At 44.1% G+C, this 22,658-nt stretch overlaps 1 protein-coding gene across 1 annotated transcript in view; it reads left to right on the plus strand.

Annotated features, from left to right (window-relative positions):
• The first annotated feature begins 3,446 nt into the window (after positions 1–3,446).
• Positions 3,447–22,658, plus strand: part of C7H10orf90 (chromosome 7 C10orf90 homolog) — a 53,487-nt gene continuing 34,275 nt past the window's right edge. Inside the window, exon 1 of the mRNA XM_062580374.1 lies at positions 3,447–3,567. Within this exon, the coding sequence (XP_062436358.1) occupies positions 3,447–3,567 (121 nt within the window). The remainder of the gene's footprint in view (positions 3,568–22,658) is intronic.

Raw genomic sequence — 22,658 nt, forward strand, 5'->3', positions numbered from 1 at the left:
TGCGATGCATCCCACAGATTTCCTCTATCAGCTGACATTTAGCTAAGGTTTCCCTCTTCTCTATTCAAACAGGCAGTGAAGGCAAGTTACCCATATACCCTCTACAAACCACTCCATGGTTTGTAGGTCCACACAAACCACATCCAGTTAATTTTAATCATCCACGACAGTAGATTTTGAAAGATGCAGGAATCCTTTAAGAGGAAAAAAATTGCACAGGTAAGAACATAAGCTGGTGTAAGTTAGCTTAAATCTTGGAATAGTGGAATGCGCTAGTATTCAGTCAGCATGAAAGAGTTTAATTAACCACAAAATGGAAAAAAAAAGACCTACAGTTTCAAGTGTACAAATAAGTATGCCCTACCCATGCCTTCCACATGCAAGGCACGTATGGAGGTATCTTTTGCTTATGTTTTGCCCATTGAGGTAGAATGCAGAAAAGAAGAGGCAATAACATACCAGAAAGCCAAGAAGCCAGGAAGCTGAGGACACAGCCTCACACAAGCAGCAGCAGCACGGGTGGCAAAAGAAAGCTGGAAGAGCACATGCATGTTGGGCTGAGCGTGGGCAAAAGCATCTTTGAACAGCACAGAAGCTGTCAGAGATGTGGCTCCATGGGCACCTAAGGGATCGTGGCTTCACATGGCCTTTGAGAGGACCCACCCAGGGTGCTTCCCCCCCCTCGTTACATTATCCACTACACCAAAAACTCCCTGCCAGGTTCTGCCAAAGAGTGGGAGGAAGCACAGCCGCTTCAAACTGCTACTGCGGTGATGTATGATAGATACGATGTATAATGCAGCTTGTTCTCACAGCAGACATAACATCACTGTCTTATATTATTAGTGGTATTTGATGTACAACACAACTGTATTTAATTAGCTAACTAAAATGCATCTCTTGCCAAAGGAGAACAAATCACCTTCTTGGAGAAATGCCTTGTAGAGGGATGAATTAAAAAAAAAAAAAAAAAAAAAGTACAGGCTGAGAGACGCAGAAATTTAGTACTTTAATACCCAAGACCCCAGAAAAAGCTGTTGGACCTTGTAGCTGAAACTTGAGAATACAAGCCAGCAATTTAACCATAAAATAAATCTCTTTAAAATTATATCACCTGTAATTATGTCACCTACAAACATTTTAGAACAGCAAATTCAAATTAATTTAAAACTTACAAGTGAATTAGTACAAGTATCTTCTGTGCTCAAAGAGTAAGTACTTTTACGTTAGGGAAAAAGACCTCAAGTTGCTCATCCAAAGAGCTGAAACTCTGCCATAAGTGCCAAAATTCAGCCGTGGCCCATGGAGTTGTGACCAGCACAACCACACTTAGGTTGTCGTCTTCATCCCCGCACTCACAGCAGCAACGCGAGATCGTTAAACAAGGTCTGGCCATCTCTTCACACCCTCCGTGGGGGCGGGAGGCTGCCTGCGCTCGTGCCGGCTCGCGAGGGGAACCGGCGCCGATTTGTTTACCGTACTGAGCTAAGGAAAGGCAAGAGCCTGAGCAAGGGTCACCGTCTTGCGTGCAGAGCGTTGGCAAGGGCTGGGGCTCCCCTTCCACCCGTCGGCGCTGATAGATGATCATGGCAAATTACTGCGTAATGACTTAATCACATATGTTCATTTACTGTCTAGATTTTCAGCGAGCTAGTCTGTTGTTCACATCTGAATTCTGCTTTGTTGCTTTTAAGGTTATTTTTCTTCCCCTTTGTGCTCCTCCGATAACAACAGCTTTTCAGCTGTTTCTGGAAATCTGTAATAATATATCCTGAGACAATGCATTTCTTTAATTTGTTGTTGTTCTGGTGTCTGACACTCCCTGCTCATGCAGAGCTCTCCCTGGACTCGAGATTCTCCGTGCAGTACATGTATCTTGAACACTATTTATTTTAATCAGGGCGCCTGGAATTCTGCAATACTTCAGGCCAATTTCTACAGTAAATTTGAACGCATTCAGCAAAAACACAATTGCCAGCAATTTCACACCCACAGAATCCTTGCTTGACTTTGCAATTCCTGGAACCCCATCTTTTCCATCACCGTTTCAAGCAGGGATCTCTCAGTTGCTAGGGAATGGAATTTTTTATGCGCTTACACATGAAATAGTTTTAGCATGCAGTGGAGAATTACCCATACAATATTCTGGTTAATATTTGCCGGAATAAAAATGGAAGGACCAAAATGCAGTGAGAAGCAACCCTCTAGAGGTTCAGAGGCCAGGGTTGATACAGGGACTATCCAGACATCCAAATATTACTTGAATCTGTCTGCCAAATTTAGCTGAGGTTCGACAATTACAGGCTGTCACAGGAGACTTCCACTTCTACTCCTCACTCAATTACCAAGTCTCATGCGTCTCATAATTTTACCATTGCTGTAAATAAAGTCAGATTCATTCTCTGTTTTCTTTACTATTCTACGGGAAAAAAGAGGAGGCTAGCTTCTAACACCTAGCGTGGAACAGAATTCATGCTTCAGATGAACACTTGGCTGACTTCAATTAAGCACATTCAGCAAGCATTTAAATACATTAAATTATTTAGCAAATTTCAGGTTGTTGGTGCACTCGGTTTAAAAGGCAAAACTTCCTATCTTAATTGCCCATTCCCAAATTCTTGCTACTAGATCATCTAGCACAAAAAGGCTAAAAATATGAGATATACATAAGCAATTCAGGTACTCTTAAAATTTTACCGAGAGAGTCTGTGGCAGACACAGTGTTTTAGCATGCCACTAGATCATGCTCGGTGTTCCTGTATCTCGGTAATGCTTTCTGTTCCTTATGCATTCTAATACTTGTTTTGCTTTTTGACTGTCACTGTGTGTTGAAGAGATGTTTACATTAAGCTGTTCGTGACTCTTGGTCTTCTTCCTAAGTGATTAGCTGATTGCAGCTCAGTAGTGTTTGAGTATTTCGAGTTATTTCTTGTACTTCATGTTTGTAGTGATTTGAGAGCCTGTCTATAGGCAGCTTAGGAATTGTGTCTCGTATCAGCCAGGGCTCGCTAAACGGGCCTGTGTCAGACAGGCACCATTTCCAGTTTAAGCTGCTTCTTTCTTTAGCTTTTCCTGTTTTCCAACTGGGATTTCAAAGGCTGATTCTGAAAGAAAAACGGTAGCCACAGACAGTCATCCTGGGAAGTGCTCCCTGGTGAACTAAAACTCCTCCAAGCCCGGGATTCCCGAGCTGTGGAGCACGTGCCAGAGCGGTGTTAGAAGGGGCTACAGGCTGCTCCCAGATGCTTTTGTAGAAGTACTTAACCGAGCAGCGTGCACAGGAAAGAAAAGTCTGTCTCCAGCAAAGTCTGTCTTGCGGAGGTCCTTACCTTGCCTCTGCTGCTCTGCCCCGACCCCCTTCCAGCTCGGACGAGCTCCCCCTCCGAGGACCTTCCCTGGTGGCGTTAGGTGGATGCGTGAGGAGGTGCCTTGGGCTCGATGTCCGCATGTCAGGGGGCTATCTGAGGTATGAGACGTGTCCTGAGGTGCGAGACAGGCGATGGGCAGCTGGGAGAAAGGAAAAGCTGTGTTTGCACCGAGATTTCACCCAGGTTCTGCTGCTTGCCGGTAGGTGCTGCTGGAGTAGAGGTGAAATCTCTGTCTTTGGGCAAGTAGTGCCGTCACTGATGCTTTGTATTAAGAGGGCTCATTAACTTCATAGTGCTTTCTGTGAAGATAAAAACTGTTCTTTTTACAGTACTATAGTTTTAACCATGCCCTAGCTAAAGATTACCTCAACCTGCCATAATTTGAGCTGTTTCACTAATTGGTTTCTTGGTTCATTAGCCAGATTGTGTGTATGAGGGAAATGGAAAAAGTGCAAAATGAATTTCCCTTGCAATTCTGTGTTAAAAAAAAAAAGTGAATAATAATTTATGTTGAGCAAAACATGTTATGTGACTTGCAATGGTAGAACTAGCTTTTAACTTTGGGATGTTTTAGGCTATTGCAGCAGTCAGATGGTATCTGCCACCTTAAAGCCTTGTGGGAAAATGATTCTCAGCTGTCTTTGGTACTGATGTGCTGTGACCCCAGGGCAGCAAGGTACATTTTAGTGTAACATAGTGTGCGTGTCTTTTTGTATATGTGTATATAGATACAGATATATTTATGCGTATATATATATAAAATCAGATTTTATTTAGAAACACTTTGTCATGGGCATTTCCTTCTGATATATTGCTTTAAGTAGTCAGATAACAGAGACAAACTGCAAAAATCTTAACAAGCCAACTTTGCTGCAGCAGAAGCTGGAGCTCTGTTTCCGTGGCACCTGTGTAAGCAACAAAAAAATGACGTGTCCCCAGTTTTACTCTTTCCAATGCAGTTCATTCAGCTAAAAATCAAAGACTAACTTTGAGCAGCTGGAGGGAACGAATTCTACTAATTCATCATCAAAGAGACTACTGCACAATTTAATCTGTTTTATGAATTTTCTACCATTGATTGTTATGGCATGATTGGGGCACGGGAGGTCATTTGTGAGCACTGAATTGCTAGTTGCGTGACAGCAGAAAAAGAAAGCTAAAAGAAAGGTTAAATCAAAGAAGCTGCTAGAAGCTGTTTTTGTAAGAGCAATATATATTATCTAAATTAATGATGGTAAACCTCCAATTAGCTGAATGTTGATGCGGAATTACAGTTTTATAAGGTAAATACATGTTTCCTCCAGCCAAAGGGCTGGGTAAGGAAATATTTAGCCTGCAAATTGTAATAGGAGGTTAAAAGTAGATTAACATTTTCTGTGTATTGGGGCACAATAACCTCACTGATATCGCTGTCAAATCTTTACAATAAATCTGTCATTGCTCCCTAACATCAATGCACATAATGAAAGTTATAACCTCATTCTCTAGGATATCTTCCCATAACATGGGGTGTGCATAATCCTTGAATGTGGTCCTCGGTTTTTCAATAAACAGCTAAGCTCTTATTCTACAGCAGAGAGTTCTTCAACTTAGTGTTTCTTGCTTTGGTTTAAGCTTAAGTGGAACCTCTAAGCTACTTTCTGTTTTGTCAATTTATTGAGCCCTTGCATTATAGCAAGCATATGTCAGAGAGAATAGCAATTACCAATTGCCTTCATAGTGTCCTTTGCAGTTTATGAGGAGTAAAATTATGAGTTATAGAGAGTAAAATTATGAGAATTATGAAGTTATTTGAATAATTTACTCCTTGGAAAGGGTAGAATTTTCTTACCAGTTGTCTCTGCGTGAAAGGTGAGGTAATTGGCTCATCACAGATGAATCCTCCTGCAGCAAAACACCGTATTTCCTCACCTTCATGAATATTTGCAATATACTGCTTGGCTGTGTGTAGGAGTTTGAAGTCATTATGGCTTTGAATAATGACAAAGAAGAGATCTGGCCTGTTAAAAACCTTTGGCATTACCTCTTAATGTCTGCTCTTCCTCCTGTGTTAGAAACCATGACTCAAATGCAGTCCCCCTCAGCCCCGCGAATATTTCTAGAGGATGCCCACAATGTCTTTTATGTAGTCACCATGATGGGAACATAACAGCAATACTGAGTCAGAGCAAAGATGCAGTTGCATCATTATCCTGTCTGATTCTGGCCCAAAAAACCCAAGGCAAGGTATATGGAGTGGTTTCCTGGCACACCGGCTTCGTCAGGCGGTGACCTACGGTCTTCTCAAGCTCCAAGGAGTACTTGGACAATCTTGATTAATGCCGAGGCTGGACTTACCCTCCATAAACTCATCTAATTGCTTTTTGAACATTTTTGTGCTCTGCAGTGGTTTGTGGCTTTTAGGTTCACAGTTTAATTACGTGTTGTGCAGAGAAAATATTTTCTACTGTGTGTGTTAAATCATCAACCCAGTAATTTCAGTGCCACCTCCTCCTGCTACTCCTACCTCTTCCTACACATCTTCAGAAAGCTTTTTTTTCTTTTTTTTAAACAGAACTCTATCACATTACTCCCTTTTTGACTTCTTTTTTTCCGAGCTGACAAGTCCTCACTTATTTAGTCTCTTAGTACTTTGCAGTAATAGTCTCCTTTCTGGGCCATTCTGACCCTGTTCGGGGATGATGGTTTTGTTCTTAGTATACTTTTGCTATTTTTTTTTTTTTTTAGCATGGAAATTTAGTCTAAGGATGTTTTGAAGTATAGCTTCATGCATTTTGCTTATTTACCCAGTTTATTGTATATTTTTCCTTGGTATTTGGCTCTGCCTCTTTGTCAGCCTGGTTTTCTGTTATTTCTTTATAACTCATACTTTTCTCCTTAATTAGTGTCCACTGTGATTTATCTTAATCCCATCACATTTGTGAGATACCTATGATACCAATATTCCTTTTTAAAACAAGTAGGCATTTTGGACTACTCAGCACTTCTGTATGTGCTTATTAGAACTTGCACATTTAGTATTGCTTTGGTTGCTATTTTTGTGTACGCTGTATAAATGCAGTCTTACTTGTGTGGACTGCTCTTTCCATTTTTTTTTTTTGACCTGAAACTCTTCCTCTCACTCCATCCAAGGATGTAAAGGCTTTTATACACATCAACTTTCCTTCAGCTTTTATTGGGAAAAAAATAAGGGGTGGGGGGAGAAAAAAGACCTCTCTCAAATGAAAAAAGAAAGAAAACTCTCTTACCTTTAAAAATATTAGCTGCCCCGTTCTATTCTGTTTAGATGGAGCCAGTCTCTTTGCAGGCCTCCTTAATCCCCAAAGTTTTCCCAGTTCCCCGTAAAGCCCCTTCTCCTCTCCACTGCCTTTTCCTGAGCATACGCTGATTTTGGCTCTCTGCCTGCCTGGATGTGCACGTGGTGCCAGGAGCATTTCAGAAACGTCACCGCGGAGCTCTTGCCTTTCTGCTCTTTGCCACGCTGTGGCATCCTGAGCGCTACTGGAGATCCGGTTTGGTTGGCCCTGTGAAGGTGACAGGGCTCCGTAAGGTGCGTAGACGAATCGCTGTGCTGCGTTTGCTAGCCACACGGATATAAATACCTAGTCCCCAGCAGCCCGTCTTTCCGAGCACAGTCGCCTGCCCTATCCTACCTCCTGGGCAGGGCGTGCTGCCTCCAGGAGCCCTTATCCTGGGAGTCAGCCTGTGAAATCCTTTTCCCCTCCCAGCCCCAGTACCACCACGGGATCACGTCACTCTGCAGTAGCACCAGGACTGCTAGATAGGGCTGGGGTACATTTTCTGGGCGGGTTTTCTTTGTTCCCACCACCGCCACATTCTTGTCTTGTTCTTTTCTGTGTCTCTAACAGACTGTCTTGGGGAAAGAAAGCTCTCCTTCTGAAAGCTGTGAGTTATCTTTATTTCCAGCACACCTGATTAGGGAGAAATAGTTATATTCATTGCTTGACCTAAATCACCTGTTGGACATCAGCCTGCCGCCTTCTTAATTCATTTTTTCTTTGCTTCAGGCCCCACAGGTGTTTGCTTTACATCTCTAGTAACCTCTAAGAGACATTTAGCAAGGGCTTTAGCAAGATATAAGATGAATTCCAAAACACATAGCTTTTCCTCATAATGTGTTTTCAAACTAAATTCCTCTTGAAAGGTTGCCTGAAGGCTTGAAGTACTTGAGCATTTAGATTGTTGTTGTTTTTTCTAATGGTGATTGACTTGCCATCAAGCTCATTTACGCTCTTCTACTAAAAACGGAATAAATGGCTCTCAGTTCTGTTCCTGTAAAGAAAGACCCCGCTACGCTTCATTAATATAGCTGCTGATGTAACTGCGTTATGCACAGACGGATATCCACGGAAATGGCACGTGGACCAGACCAAGCAGGGTAGAAACTAGTGTGCACAGAAGCAGTCATTTCATAGGTGTGTAAAGAAAAGCAATAATCAGTTTCCAAATATTTGCGGTGCCTGGCTCACTTTCACCAAGTCAGCGTATGCCTGCACGTGAGTGGTGGTGGCTGGGTACGTTCCAAGCGACGTGCTACGGCCACTTGGTTGGTGTTGGTGCTGCTTTGCATTTTGGGGTGGTTTTTTGATAAATGAATGGTCTAAGTCAGGTTGGCCATCATACTAATAACATATTTTCGGCTGCCACATATTACATATTACAGCGTATTGTGGATATGTTGTATGGGAGAATCTATATATAGCTGGAGGCTTGGTTTGATATACTTTCACCAAGCCTGGTTGAAATAAACATTATGGGGTTCATAGTTCTACAAGCAATCACAAATGCTGTATAATTTCACAAAAGTTTTATGGTAGATTAAAACACTAAATTGACTCAGGAATGGCCAAAGATGTTTCTTTTGTAAAAATAAATAAAATGCCGAAATAGTGCCATCACCACATCTGTGGGGATCAAATTGTTTCTCAGACTTTTTTATGTGGGTAGAAAAAAACTGCAGGGTTCTTATCTAGACACTAATTCCTTTCAGCATTGACGTACCTAAATACAAGTTTGATCTTGTTTTAATTAGTTTATTCTAAGCAGTAAGATGAAGTGTGTAGATTTACAGCTGTCATCTTGGTACAGTTTTCTCGTTGAGATCTGTATGCCTTTGTGGCTGCACTCTGCTTTGTGCTTTAAAATATTTTTCCGTTTAGCCTCCAGGCTTTAATAATCCAGCTATGCATTGATAAAATGCAGAGTATTGAGTTACGGCAGAAAAACATTAATATCATATGGTGAGATTTTTTTCCTGGGAGAAGGCAGATCACGTAAATAAGACAGTCATTGCTGGGAAGCTAACTTCTTCATATTTTTGGTCAGTACACAGTACTTTGCCTTTTCTTTTTTTTAAAAAAAAAAAAGTAAGTACTTTAGGGAACTCAGTGGCAAAAAATGTAATAGCTCTGTATATCTCATTTGGAAACCTGCAAGTCTGGTTTTTATAATGAGCGATTTTAAAGAAAAGTAAATTGTAAATTATTCTTGTAAGAGAATGAGCATTTTATCTGTGAGATGATCAGTATTTATTATAATATCTACATTTGGAGAAATGGAGATTAAAAAAGATACTATCTTGAATTTATGGAAGGTTTTCTTGCTTCTAACCAAAATGATGCCCTATCCTTAAAAAACTATTAAATGCCTTCAATTCTGTATCATCTTGTACTTGGCCACCACATGGCAGCCATTTGTTCCCTGTCTGGATTAATTCTCTGCTGTTGCAGAGTGTCATATACCTAGTTTGTTTAGAGAAGGGGAATATGCTTCATATGTAAAAATCGCTTTTACTGCAGTTACTGCATATTTTCAGATTTAATAAGGTCTCGGTCCTTCCAAACCGTGTAAGTCAAAGGTCCCATCTTACTCGTCCCTGCAGCATCATTACAAAATGTCCCCAGATGGAGCCTCGTTCCTCACTGATGACTTTACCTTACACGAACTAATTACTTCTAATCTTCCCCATGGATGAGACTGTATTTTATGTCTCTGAGCGCTGCAGCGGTACCTGCCAAATGATCCTGTACTGCGATACGCAGGTTACTGCTCCATCGGAGGGACCGGCTCCACAGATGACAACGTCTTGCTGCCAGGCTCTTGCCTGTCACACCACAGTGATCCCTTCTGGCACACGGTTCCCTCCGACGAGTCCTTGTTCATCCGCGCGGTGGTATCGGACACGCTGGTGGTGCCCGGCTGACCGAGGACAGGCAGGGGGAGGAAGAGGAGGTGGGAAGCAGGGCAGCGGCTGCTCCCATGCTTCCCTTAGCCCTGCCGTGAACCGTTGCTTTTTTTTTCTATGAGCAATGACTTTCATCAGATCTTTAGAAGAAATGACTCAACACTTTTGCCTCCCAGGAGGGGAAAAAGGTATTTTGAAGTCTGCCATGCACGAAGGTGTCGGGAGCCTAATCTAGTACCAGCTCTCCTTCAGCCAGCCCTCTTAAGCGCCGGGGAAGAGAAGTGAATATCTAAAACTACAATTGCGCTCTGATTTCATGGCCATTTGTGACAGAGGTCAGTAATATAAAGCTGTTTATTTCTTCACACAAGGCAGCGGCTGTTATCATAACTTGCTGTAGGCAAAGGCTTTGGAAACTGTTCACTCAAGGAAACTTCTTTTATTATAGTGTTGCTTCCTATCCAATGGCCTTTCTTCCCAGCTTCTTTCTCTGTTAATTTAGACCTAGCCAGGTGAAGCTAAGTTTGGGGTCTTAGCAAGTTTTTTCAGACCCTCTCAGCAGCACAGGCAAGAAATCTACTCTTATTTTAAATGTCAAGCACCTGTGCTGGTGCCGTCACACAGCCCTAGGAACTTGGGCCTAATTTATTCCTGATCTAAATCCAGCTCTGCCAAGGAGTTGCTGTGGACTAGAGGCTTTGCTGGAAATGCCTGGGCTTTGGAAGACTGAATCCTGGGGATGCCCGTGACTTTCCCTCGGTGCTTTCAGGGAGGGCAGTGCCACCGTGCTGGCAGAGCCACTGCTTTCCAAAGACAGCAGGGAGCTAAGTTTTCAGTGCTCTCTTGGGGAGGAACTTGAGGAGCTTGAGGAACCTGACCAAATCCTGGTGTTGTCACGGTTGTCCACGCTGAGGAGCATTAACTTATCCCCCAAGATACAGAGACATTCTGTGCTCAGTTTCAGGATTTAAAAAAAAAAACAAAAAAACACCCACCCCAACTGTGTATTGGTAAATTCTCCTTAGATGTCAAAAGAAGCAGCTGAATCTGCATTTACATACCTATCAGCATTAAAATCCTGGCCAAGGTGTTAATCGCAGTATTGCTGCAACTAATGCAGTAATATATTTAGAGTAGTAAGACAGTACTAAATCCGTATGACATAAACTAGACTGATCTTCCAAAATAAGATATTTTCAGTCTAGAGTATGAACAGTGTTTTTAGGCTTTTATTTAAAAACACTCGAGCAATTTGCTGGAATTTTCCCTTGATTGTTTACATGACAGATCACTCTTATCCCACTGATCGTCCAAATACTGTATGTATTTATTTGTGAGTTTATTTAATTTTTTTTTCTTTTTATAAAAGAGAAGCAGCGTCCTATGTTTTGATCTGTTTAAGGAGGCCAAAACTCTTAAGCCCAAATGAATGCCGCTGCGGCTAGGGTTGAGCACGCTCCTGACCCCATCGTGCCTGCTAATCCAGGCACGCCTGCCTAATATATTCTGTTAATCGTGATCCTGTAGCGCATGTTGATGTTATATACAGACATCCACTGTGCAACGCATAACCCAGGAGGTCCAGAATTTGCTTTTTCTCTCTTACCGTTATTCGAACTTAGGCTTTTTGAGTGATTAAAGTAGCACATGAATCTTGCGTTAATCCTCTAAAGTTGGCTTTAATTGGGAGGATTTTAATTTACAGTAAATACTTCAGTTGTAAAAACTGGCCTTTTAGCCTCGATGTACTTAAATAATGCAGTGCTGGATAGAATCAATGTCTGCGTCTACGCGGCTGTTCATTACTCGCGGGGCTGGCGCGCCGGCGGGAGCGCTCCCGGAGCCCCCCCTGCCCTGCCTGCGTGCTCCCGGCCCCCGCTGCAACGTCAGCTGGTGTGGTGCTCAGCCGCGTTCAAAATCTCCCTTGTAGTTATTGCTGTTATTAAGTTTAGCTGGGAAGGTAAACGATGGGAGCTGTACTTTCACGAGGGTTCAAAAGCCGGGTAGAGCTCCCAGTTGCGTCTGGCCAATATACACATTAAACGAGGGCAGTTAATGAGACTGGCGTTGACTGACGTGGGTTTATTCAGTCTCGGGCAGCGTGTGACACAGTGGATATGCAAGGCCACTGCAAGCGCCTGAGTTAATAACTGCAATTTATTCCATAAAATGCAGGCTATTTCCAAGGAATTTTTCATTTGGCAGCAGCACTAAGAGAAGAGAAGAGAAGAGGGAAGAGTCATGTTGCATCATGAGGGAGAAAGAAACAGAGACCCCAGAACACCGTTTGCGTGAGGACCGTAGCAACGCAGACTTCAGAGTTTTTATTTCTAATCCAAATGATCCAAACTTTCCTGACAGAGAATTCCACCCGGATTTATCCTTTGCCAAAGCATATAGGCTTGCATTGGCTTCCCGCGCACGGATGAATCTCTCCCGCTGTGCAAAATTCATTGCTCTTGGCTTCAAACAGATCAATTAAAAAACCATAGGCAGAAAGAGGGATTTCTCTATTCTCCCTCTCTCTCCCTTTCCCCTTTTCTTTTTAAATCTTTTTAAATACTTCGGAGAGGCTTCATACAAAAAAGCATTTCCGTCAACTGTTCCTCTGCTACATGAGGGCCCAGAACTCGTCTCCTTGTGTTTACATTCACTATTAAATGCAGCTCTGGAGTTGAGCTCTGGGCTGCTGCCGTTGACCACCGCAGCAACCGCTTCACCGGCAGGTGGTTTCACCAAAGGGGCTGATCTTCCACCCGTGATGATCAACTGGTGATGAAGACCGTCCCACCTAACCGTTACGTGGGGCAGCGTGCGTTTGCAGCGCGGGGTTGTGAGCTCTTACATCCCTTCGGTAAGCTCGTAAATGCCCTATAACGTCCTGCAAGTCAATTCTGCAGCTTCTAGCTGGAGAATTTAATGGCAGTTAACATTAAAGAGAATATCTGTAACGACTTAAGAGGTTTTTGAAAGTGGACCTGAGGAGAGACACGGGATCAATTCTTGTCCTAGAGTAGGCAGTAGAAAGAATCAAAATGCAAGGGACCAAAATTTGGCTGGGGGAGCTGCGACGGATGCAGAATACAAGTAGCTTGCTACAGGGCTTCTGCATTGGCTCCGGAGCAGAGATCGTTGCTGAGCAGAGCAGCTGCCGGACAAACAAAGTGGTGGTAGGAATCATCCATGACAATTTTGTTTTGCCTTTGACAGAGACCTACTTTAGCATTTCACTATACCAATTTAAGTTGTTTGGTTATTACTTCGCACTGCATTATTCCTGTTGTTCTCTGTGATAAAAGTTGGTTTTCCAGTGCAGTAGCTATCAGAGCAGGCAAATTTATAAAGGCAACTACTTTAGTAGTGATTTGCTCTGTGACTTTAAACACAACAGATGTTGTATGTAATTAAATCTAAGGTACAGCAATAGCAAGGTCAGTTATGGTATGATTAGATCAGGCTTCACAAGAGCACTTTTGCACTTTAGAAAATCCTTTAAGTTTATATAATCTTAGCATAAAGTTTCTGTATTTTTTTAAGAGAATGAGTTATCTACCCTTCAGGCACATTGGCTGAAACAGCCGGTAAACTCATAAGCTGTCAGTGGGACAGGCAGAAAGATCGAGCCGTGGCATATAAATCTAGTTCCTTTAGAAAATCAAGCCAAGAACTGGATGTAAGTAAGAAATAGTACCAAAAAAAAAAAAAAAAAAAAAAAAAAAAAAAAAAAAGTCGATAATGCATGCTACAAAAGGGAAATTTGACTTTTTTTGAGATTGTTTTAAAATAGGGACAAGTTTCCTTTGAGCATAGCTGTGTTACGCTAGTCCGGCATACTTCTGCCCCGAGAGAATGTGACCTTAAAGTCAATCTTAGTGGCCTCATCATTAAAATACATATTCATGTGAACGCCTTTATTCACAGAAGTAGCTCCTAGGGGGCTACAAGTATGAATATTACTATTCACATTTCAAAAAATTTTCCAGATCGGTCTCGCATCAAAATGCGCTTTGTGGGCGGGAGGATGTACCTTTGGACACTGCAGAGCAGGGAAGGTTGCAGCCAGCGAAGGCAAATGCGTTTTCTTATGCATCAGCTGCAGTTCTGATGCTATCAAATGCAATTTGGGATCCAAGCTTTTAGTTTTGCATGAGGAATGCAATATGCAGGCGGGCGTTTGGGCTGTGCGGTGAGGATGGGCACGTGGGCAGAGGGACTGCTGGGTCCCGAACACCTTCCCGTGGGACTCCTTCTCCTGCAGGTAACATCCACCACCAAACGAGAGCCCGAAAATGCCAAATCTCACTCCTTATTAAACTTCACTCAAAATAAATTCCATGGGGCCACGTTGCCCCAGGTAAAGGATCTGAAGGCCTTGACATTTGGAGCATTGATGATCAAGCTTTTCTACACCCTCCACTTCTGAGCTGAAAGCCTGTATGATGATTTTTTTTTTTTAAAAAAAAAAAAAGCAATTACCAGTTATCTCTTATTGAGCCTAGTGATAAAACCAAAATCCATTATGCCTTGTTTTATTATCATATTACTATGTTTTTGTTTTAATCTCTAAAATCATCTGTGTTTCTCAGCCTGTTGCAGCAGAATTGCAAAGGACTGATTCCAAGGTCAAACAGCTCACGGTGGCATGGCAAAATGAAACGGATTGTAAATACCGAGAGCTGTTTTTCACCTTCCCTTTGAATGGCAAATGTAGGTATTATCGCACCATCTGAGAAGTTTTGTGTGGTAGACGAATTGCATAAATTCAGCTGCCTGAAGGGCGGTTAGACTTAAAATTGAGTCAAGTCCATCGCAACTGAAATTAGTGGGAGCTACACAGTATTCTTAAATTATGACAAATCAGACTATTTATTTTGTGATTTAACTAGAGATTTGGAAGCTTAACTTTTTAGGCTCCCTGCTAACTTTAAATCTTAGCCATTGTGTTTTGTCCAGGGAGCACTGAATTTCTCTTTTGGTTCTAGCTGACTTCATCCCATATTATCAAGGTTTCTGATGTCTGTGATCATAATAATTTAATGTGAAAAACTTTCCAGTATGAAATAGCCCAACTGTTTTACAAAAATGAATATTTCCATTATACAAAAGTCCCATGAAAAGCCTATATGCAGTCTCCCATGGCTGGTTCTCCACCGAGTTAATTCCGGTTGTACAAATTACTCAGTGTCAAATTTGGCTCATGTGAACATTTTGTTTCTTTGTTTTGGAAACCAAATTGGACTAATATAGATGCATGTTGGAATCACTACTTCGATGTCCTGACAAAAGCATCTGCACCCACAGCATCTGTCATTTCCTGGAGCCACGATTAAGACTATTAAAAAAAAAATCAATAAAGTAAATAGTCTTGTTAAGGAAAAGCACGGTGAAAAATCCCTGCAGTAGGATATATATTAAGTCAGGAAATGTGTGCGTAGCAGACAGTGCACAGACTTTGTCTCGTCTTCCTTACAGTTTCTTGTCTTAAAGTTAGGCTGGTGCAAAGGCAGATGAAGTGTAACAAATACTGAATTGTTGAGGCCAAAGATTCTAGTTCCCATCAGGCATGAACTGCTTTATGCAAATGTGAACATTTTGTAAATGCTGCCAGTCTAGAGTAACATTGGTGGAAGTTTTTGTACAAAATCTGTTTGTACAATCAATTTCTGTGAATGTTACGGCCTTGACGTGAACATACATAATAATGCTAAAATAACTCTTTATAAAGTTTGTCTCTGTTTGGCTTGGGTTCTGCTTTCTCTTTGTTTGCTTATGCATAATATTTGGCATGTGTACAGTTGCTTAAGAATTTTATGGCTATCCCAAATGTTGCTGTATTTTCAAAAAAGGATGTGATTTCAAAAACATGGCCTCTCTAAAACGTTGTGAAAGGGATTGAGAGGGGCTGAGGATCCATTCTAATAGCTCTTTCTGAATGAAAAGCTTCTCCTAGTTACGCCTTTATTCTGAGAGTGCAATTAGGTATTCAGTGGTCTTTAAGCTAAATAACATTCCAGTGGATTCTAATTAATCTTAGTGCAAAGATTACCAAGAGCATTCAGCATTCATTAAAATTACAAAGATAAGTGAATCCTGAAAAACTTAAATTTTGATGTGGTTTGGACTCTCCTCTGTTACCTCTTTTCTACACTCTTTTCCGTACAAACTTCTGGCCATATTTGGTGTTCATATAAACGTTTATTCGCAATTGTCTAACCTAGAAGTCAGTGTTACGTGTCCCTTAGGGTCAACGGCACACCGCAGAGCAGTCCTGCTCTTGTCCTTCCTCCTGCGTCACCCGTGAGGTGTCAGTGGTGGGTTTGTACAGCCTCAGCCTGCCTTTTATCTCCATTTGGTGGCCACCGAGCTGCCTCTGGCCACCCGCTCCCACTGGTGCCGCGCAGGGCGCTGCCTCCAGAGCCATCGATTCCCTCGGGAGGAGCGGCAGACCCACGCCGGGCAGTGGCTGATGAAGAGCAGAGCAGCACGTGTATACCTTGCAGTGCATTTGCTCAGTCACGTGAAAGAGCGTCTACACGTCCTTAATTCTGCCCGGGAACTTTTAACAGTGAAGGACTTGTGCAGGGAAGTGGCAGTTTGCATTGGTGCAGGTATCCTTGGGCATGGCCCCTACCCCGCTTTGGGATGGAGCACCTCGTGCAGGAATCACATCCACCAGGTTCACGTAGAGGGGAGCCCTCTTCCCCAAGCAGAACTTTTTTTCTTGCTGCTTATACCTGACCTCTCACTGCTTTACAAAAGGGAAATATTCCCAAATTACACAAAAGTATGCGTCTCCCAGAGTCATCGTAGAAAAAAACACTGAAGAAAAACTAAGGATAATGATTTGGCTGTTACACACCACTACCTCTAGTGATCCACCCCACTTCTGCATGCCGTACGGGCATCCTTCCTCTAGTGCCCTGCCTTTAGTCTCCCGTCTCCCCTCCTGCCACGTTTTATAGTGATCTCAAAAGTGCCGCATCAGTGACGGACCGTGTTATTCAGGCGAAGGAAATCAAATCCGTGCCGGTTTAAATCTCCCTGTATACTCCCATTTGAATTCTTGCCCTGAATTACATCCATATACCTGGGCTCTGGCAGGTTTTGTGAGTTAGTCACTGTTTCCAGGCCCTGAGATTTGTTAGTGTAAGCTTGAGCTGCCCAGAGAAGACCTATGAATGTGTTCCTCTCTGTGCCACTGAAAATTAAAAAAAAAAAAAAAAAAAGGGGGGGGGGGGGGAGAAAGGGGAAAAATGAGAAAGTGAAGAATCTTCCCAGTTAACTTTATGTGCATGCATGATGGATATGCTGGGGGCGATTCCCCAGAGAGAACACTTTTGATTTTATTAAGTGAAGATAAAAAATAATAGCAATGCACAATGAAAAGACACTATTTTTTTTCTTATGCATAGATTTGAAGATGTAATTCGTGTGCTTTTGCTAGCCCCCTGATGAGCACCTTGCTCCTAATGGCACATATAATGAAAGATTTACGACTCTTGGCTTTTTGATAGCAGACCAGCACTCATTTGTCCATTCTGTGGCAGCTCCTGTAATCATCTCTGCAGGCAGCCAGCTACAGCTTCAAGGTGTGCAAGCAGAGAAAGATAATTCAGTTAACAAATCTCATGATGCTCCTTGTAATGGAAGAAAATCCATCCTGACACCTTAAGAAAATATTTTTCTGTTTTGTTTACGTAATGAATCCTGTGCAGACAGAAGTGATTTCAGGCTGTTTTGCTTACTCTGATTTGAAAATCTTCCCAGTGAAGCAGCCTTAAAATACTGTTATCTTTGTGCAACTGTGTTCAAGCGCTTTCCTTTGTGCCAAGGCACTTGTGCTTACTGTGGGGTTTTGTTTTTTTATTTTGGGTTTTTTTTTTTTGTTATTGTTGCTTCAAATACAAGAAAGATTCCCAGAAAAGAGCTGGCAGCTGTTTTCTCCCCCTTTAAATCCATACTGCACATTGACCCCCACTCTTAAGTAGGGGGCCCGGTTCCCATATTAAGAGGAGTGGCAAAAGCACTGTAAGGGGACTGCAGTACTCTGCCTCTGTCATCCTCTCTTGATGGTCCCTAGCTTGGAGCTCCCTAGCTCACTTCAAACACGCTAGGAGTCCCAAGGCTCAGCATAACATCGCTGAGGGATCGTGCCAGTGCTTTCCCTGGGCCACCAAGCAAGCACAAAATTCAGCAGCAGGACCCATATCAATCAATGTGACACCAGCAGGGACTTAGCTACAAGGTGGGACTTCCAGCCTTTGGGTCTCTCCCGTTCCAGCAACCCCCTTTATTTCAGTACTTGACATGTGCACTTCAGCTTGGTTATTTAATTTTAATTTAAAGTGGGCAAAAAAATACTCTCTACAATTTTTGTTTGCTGTTGTTAACTCATAAGTTAAGTCATGTTAAGTCATGACTTATGAAGAAGACCAGCAGAAGTGAATTTGGTTCTGGTGATTATTCTGACTTGGATTTCATCTTATACATATCTGTAATGTCCAATGGCTTTCTGGATGACTCATTTCAGATTTGAAAAACAGAGTTACAAGCTTTCCCAGCCTCTACTGAGAAGGAGAGCAGTGCATCTTTAATGACAACACTTTTTTCCTGAAGGGTTAGAATCAAGTAAGTCAAAAGAAAATTTAAATAAATCCAGTGTTTTAAACAGCATAATGTATAAATGAATTTCTTCAATCTTTTTGAACAATGTGGTTTATCTCCAGGTGACTTACAGTAGGAATAATGCATAGAAAGAGAAAAAGATTCAAAGCAGAAGCTTTTTAATGACTTCAAATGTTTGTTAGTTGGGTCGTAGCTCTTGTGTACAACCCTCCAAGCAACCCATTAGTGTCATTTAGCTTCCAGGTTCTGAGGGGGAAGTCTGGTGAGCGTGTCCGGGTAACGGCAGCACCCGCTCTCCCGGCACGGGCACCGGGACGCCCTGCGACCCCATACCTGGAAGGGAACCAGACTGTCCCCAGAGGTCTTTGGGATGGTAAATCATAGTCTGCTCCCCATAGATGATTTGGTGTGGAGTCCTGCAGTTGAACAAGACCAGAGAGCTCAGTGAGTGAGTGATGATTTCTGCTGTTACGTATGTCCCTTCAGGAGTTTTCCAGGTGTTTCACAAAGAAAGTGTTCAGTGAGCTGCACCATCTAGTCAGTAGTTTAGGGACAGAGTCAGTGGGAATCTGAGCACAAAGCAAGAGATCAGATATGATGCCATGCATTTGAAATTGCTCAGCGTATGAGCAGTGAGTGAGTGAAATGTAGCTTTCCAGACCAAAAATGGGGATGAGGCAGAGAGCCGGTGCCCTACCACTGTTCCAGCTCTGCGCTAGTATGAATCTGGCTGCCATCAAAAACCCCTGCTTGTCCTCCTCCAGCTCACCAATCTGCATGCTGTGCTTCCAGTAAAGACCCAACATGCCGGTGAAATAGTGTTACGAGAAGATAGTTTTTATGCTTTTCACTCGAATTTCTAAGAAACCGTGGCTGGCTACAAGCTGTGCATGCTGGAGACATGTGGTGCACTATTTTGCACCAGCATTCGCACCTTTGCCATCTATCTGTGTTTTAGCAAGCTGATTTCCAAGTACATCTTTTCTGAATCATTATCTGAGCATGCTGCCAGCTGGCCCAAGGCAAACATTGAGACACTTGAGACCAGGAGAATCAGTTCCAGCTGCACTCTGTAATTAGGAAAACCCTGGTCTGCAGCCGGATGTCCAGCTGCCTTGCCAAGGAGCATATCATTTGGTTCAGCAAACAGTATTCAGGGGAAAAAAATAATAAGGGTGGAGGTGCAATAGGAGAAAGTTCCCATGCTTCTCCCCTCTTCCTTGTCATTGCATCTCCCACCTGCCTGCTGGTGTGAGCCTGAGCTCTCAGTGGGAAATGCAGCAGCTGCCAAGTGGGCCACAGTGGGAAGAGAAGGTCTGTGGAGGTTAAGCAAGTCCTCAAAGTTTCAGCTCCGGTAGAAATAAGTTTCTTATATTCCCTGCAGAGATGGAAAGTACTTTTGCCTATTTGCCTTTGCAAGCAGGTTGACCAACCTGGCAAAGAGGGCTTTAAACTAGGTGTGTGGGGGGGTGTCATACAGACAGGGTAGACATCAAAACACAAGTTGGGTTGGTGGGCCTCCAACGGGTGCATGCAGCTGGGGATGTGCATTTGGGAAATGGCTATGGGCAACCCCCCCATACCCTTCCTGGGAAACCTGCAGGCATGACCACCTCTTTGAAACGCCTGTACACCAATGCACGCAGCATGAGGAACAAACAGGAGGAGCTGGAGATCTGTGTGCGATCGCAGGGCCATGATCTCTTTGCAGTCATGGAGACATGGTGGGATAGCTCACGTGACTGGAATGCTGCCATGGGTGGATATGGGCTTTTTAGGAGAGACAGGCCAGGAAGGCGAGGTGGTGGAGTTGCTCTTTATGAGAGAGAGCAACTGGAATGCATCGAGCTCTGCCTAGGGATGGAGGAGGAGGAGGCAGTTGAGAGCTTATGGGTAAAGATCAAAGGGCAGGCTAGCATGGGGGACACTGTTGTGGGTGTCTGCTACAGGCCACCTGACCAGGAAGAGAAAGTTGATGAGGCCTTCTATAGACAGCTGGAGGTAGACTCAAGATCACAGGCCCTGGTTCTCCTGGGGGACTTCAGCCACCCTGACATCTGCTGGAAGGACAACACAGCAAGGCACAAACAGTCCAGGAGGCTCCTGCAGAGCATTGATGATAACTTCTTGTCACAAACGGTGGAGGAGCCTATGAGGAAGGGTGTCCTGCTGGATCTTGTCCTTACCAACAGAGAGGGACTGGTTAGAGGTGTGAAGGTTGGGGGCAGCCTTGGCTGCAGTGACCATGAGATGGTGGAGAGGAGGATCCTGCAAGAAAGAAGTAAGGCAACAAGCAGGATTGCAACCCTGGACTCCAGGAGAGCGGACTTTGGGCTCTTCAGAGACCTAATTGGTGGAATCTCATGGGTTAAGGCCCTAGAAGGAAGGGGGGTCTGTGAGAGCTGGCTTGTATTCAAACATCACTTCCTCCAAGCTCAAGAGCGGTGCATCCCTCTGAGTAAGAAGTGCAGCAAAGGGGGCAGGAGACCTGCCTGGGTGAGCAAGGAGCTCTTGGCCAAATTCAGACAGAAGAAGAAAGTACAGAGAATGTGGAAGAGGGGACAGGCTGCTTGGGAGAATTATAGGAATGCAGTCAGAGTATGCAGAGATGCGGTGAGGAAGGCTAAGGCCCAGCTGGAACTGAGTCTTGCAAGAGATGTCAAGGACAACAGGAAGGGCTTCTTCAAATACATCAGCAGCAAGAGGAGGACTAGGGAAAATGTGGGCCCGCTACTGGATGGGGCAGGGGCCCTGGTGACAAGGGATACAGAGAAGGCAGAATTACTGAGTGTCGCCTTTGCTTCAGTCTTCACTGCTAAGGGCAGCCCTTAGGAATCCCAGAGCCTGGATGTGAGGGAGAAAGTCTGGAGAAGGGAAGACTTTCCTTTGGTTGAGGAGGAAAGGGTTAGATACCTTTTGGGCAGGCTAGACATCCACAAACCCATGGGCCTGGATGGGATCCACCCACAGGTACTGAGGGAGCTGGCGGATGTTGTTGCCAGGGTGCTTGCCGTCATCTTTGAAAAGTCATGGAGAGGTGCCTGAGGACTGGTAGAAAGCCAATGTCACTCCAGTCTTCAAGAAGGGCAAGAAGGAGGACCCAGGCAACTATGAGCCGGTCAGCCTCACCTCCATCCCTGGTAAGGTGATGGAACAGCTCATTCTGGATGTCATCTCCAGACATATGGAGGAAAAGAAGGTGATCAGGAGTAGCCAGCATGGATTCACCAACGGGAAATCCTGCTTAACCAATCTGATAGCCTTCTCTGATGGAATGACTGGCTGGGTAGATGAGGGGAGAGCAGTGGATGTTGTGCACCTTGACTTCAGCAAGGCTTTTGACACTGTCTCCCAGAACATCCTCCTAGAGAAGCTCAAGAAGTGTGGGTTAGACGAGTGGACAGTGAGGTGGATTGAGGACTGGCTGAAAGGCAGAGCTCAGAGAGTTGTCATCAGTGATGTGGAGTCCAGTTGGAGGCCTGTGGCTAATGGTGTCCCCCAGGGCTCAGTACTGGGTCCCATCCTGCTCAACTTTTTCATCAATGACCTGGATGAGGGGACAGAGTGCCTCCTCAGCAAGTTTGCTGATCATACCAAGCTGGGAGGAGTGACTGAGGGCTGTGCTGCCATTCAGAGAGCCCTGGACAGGCTGGAGAGCTGGGCAGATAGGAACCTCACGAGGTTCAACAAGGGCAAGTGCAGGGTCCTGCACCTAGGGAGAAATAACCTAGGCACTAGTACAAGCTGGGAGCTGATCTTCTGGAGAGCAGCTCTGCAGAGAAGGACCTGGGAGTGCTGGTGGATGACAAGTTGACCGTGAGCCACCAATGTGCCCTTGTGGCCAAGAAGGCCAATGGTCTCCTGGGGTGCATTAGGAAGACTGTTGCCAGCAGGTGGAGGGAGGTGATCCTGCCCCTCTACTCAGCCCTGGGGAGGCCTCATCTGGAGTACTGCGTCCAGTTCTGGGCTCCCCAGGACAAGAGAGACATGGAGCTACTGGAGAGAGTCCAGCGTAGGGCTACGAAGATGGTCAGAGGGCTGGAGCATCTGCCCTATGAGGAACGGCTGCGAGAGCTGGGCCTCTTCAGCCTGGGGAAGAGAAGGCTGAGGGGGGATCTGATCAATGTGTACAAGGACCTGAAGGGAGGGTGTCAAGGGGACGGGGACAAACTCTTTTCAGTTGTCCCGTGTGACAGGACAAGAGGCAATGGGCAGAAATTGAAGCACAGGAAGTTCCGCCTGAGCGTGAGGGGGAATTTCTTCCCTGTGAGAGTGACGGAGCCCTGGAGCAGGTTGCCCAGAGAGGTTGTGGAGCCTCCTTCTCTGGAGAAGTCAAGGCCAGCCTGGATGCAACCCTGTCTACCATGCTCTAGGTGACCCTGCTGAGCAGGGGGTTGGACTAGATGATCTCCAGAGGTCCCTTCCAACCTTACTGATTCTATGATACTTGAAATGCCATT

Source organism: Rhea pennata, chromosome 7 (genome assembly GCF_028389875.1).
Source record: "Rhea pennata isolate bPtePen1 chromosome 7, bPtePen1.pri, whole genome shotgun sequence".
NCBI lineage: Eukaryota > Metazoa > Chordata > Aves > Rheiformes > Rheidae > Rhea > Rhea pennata.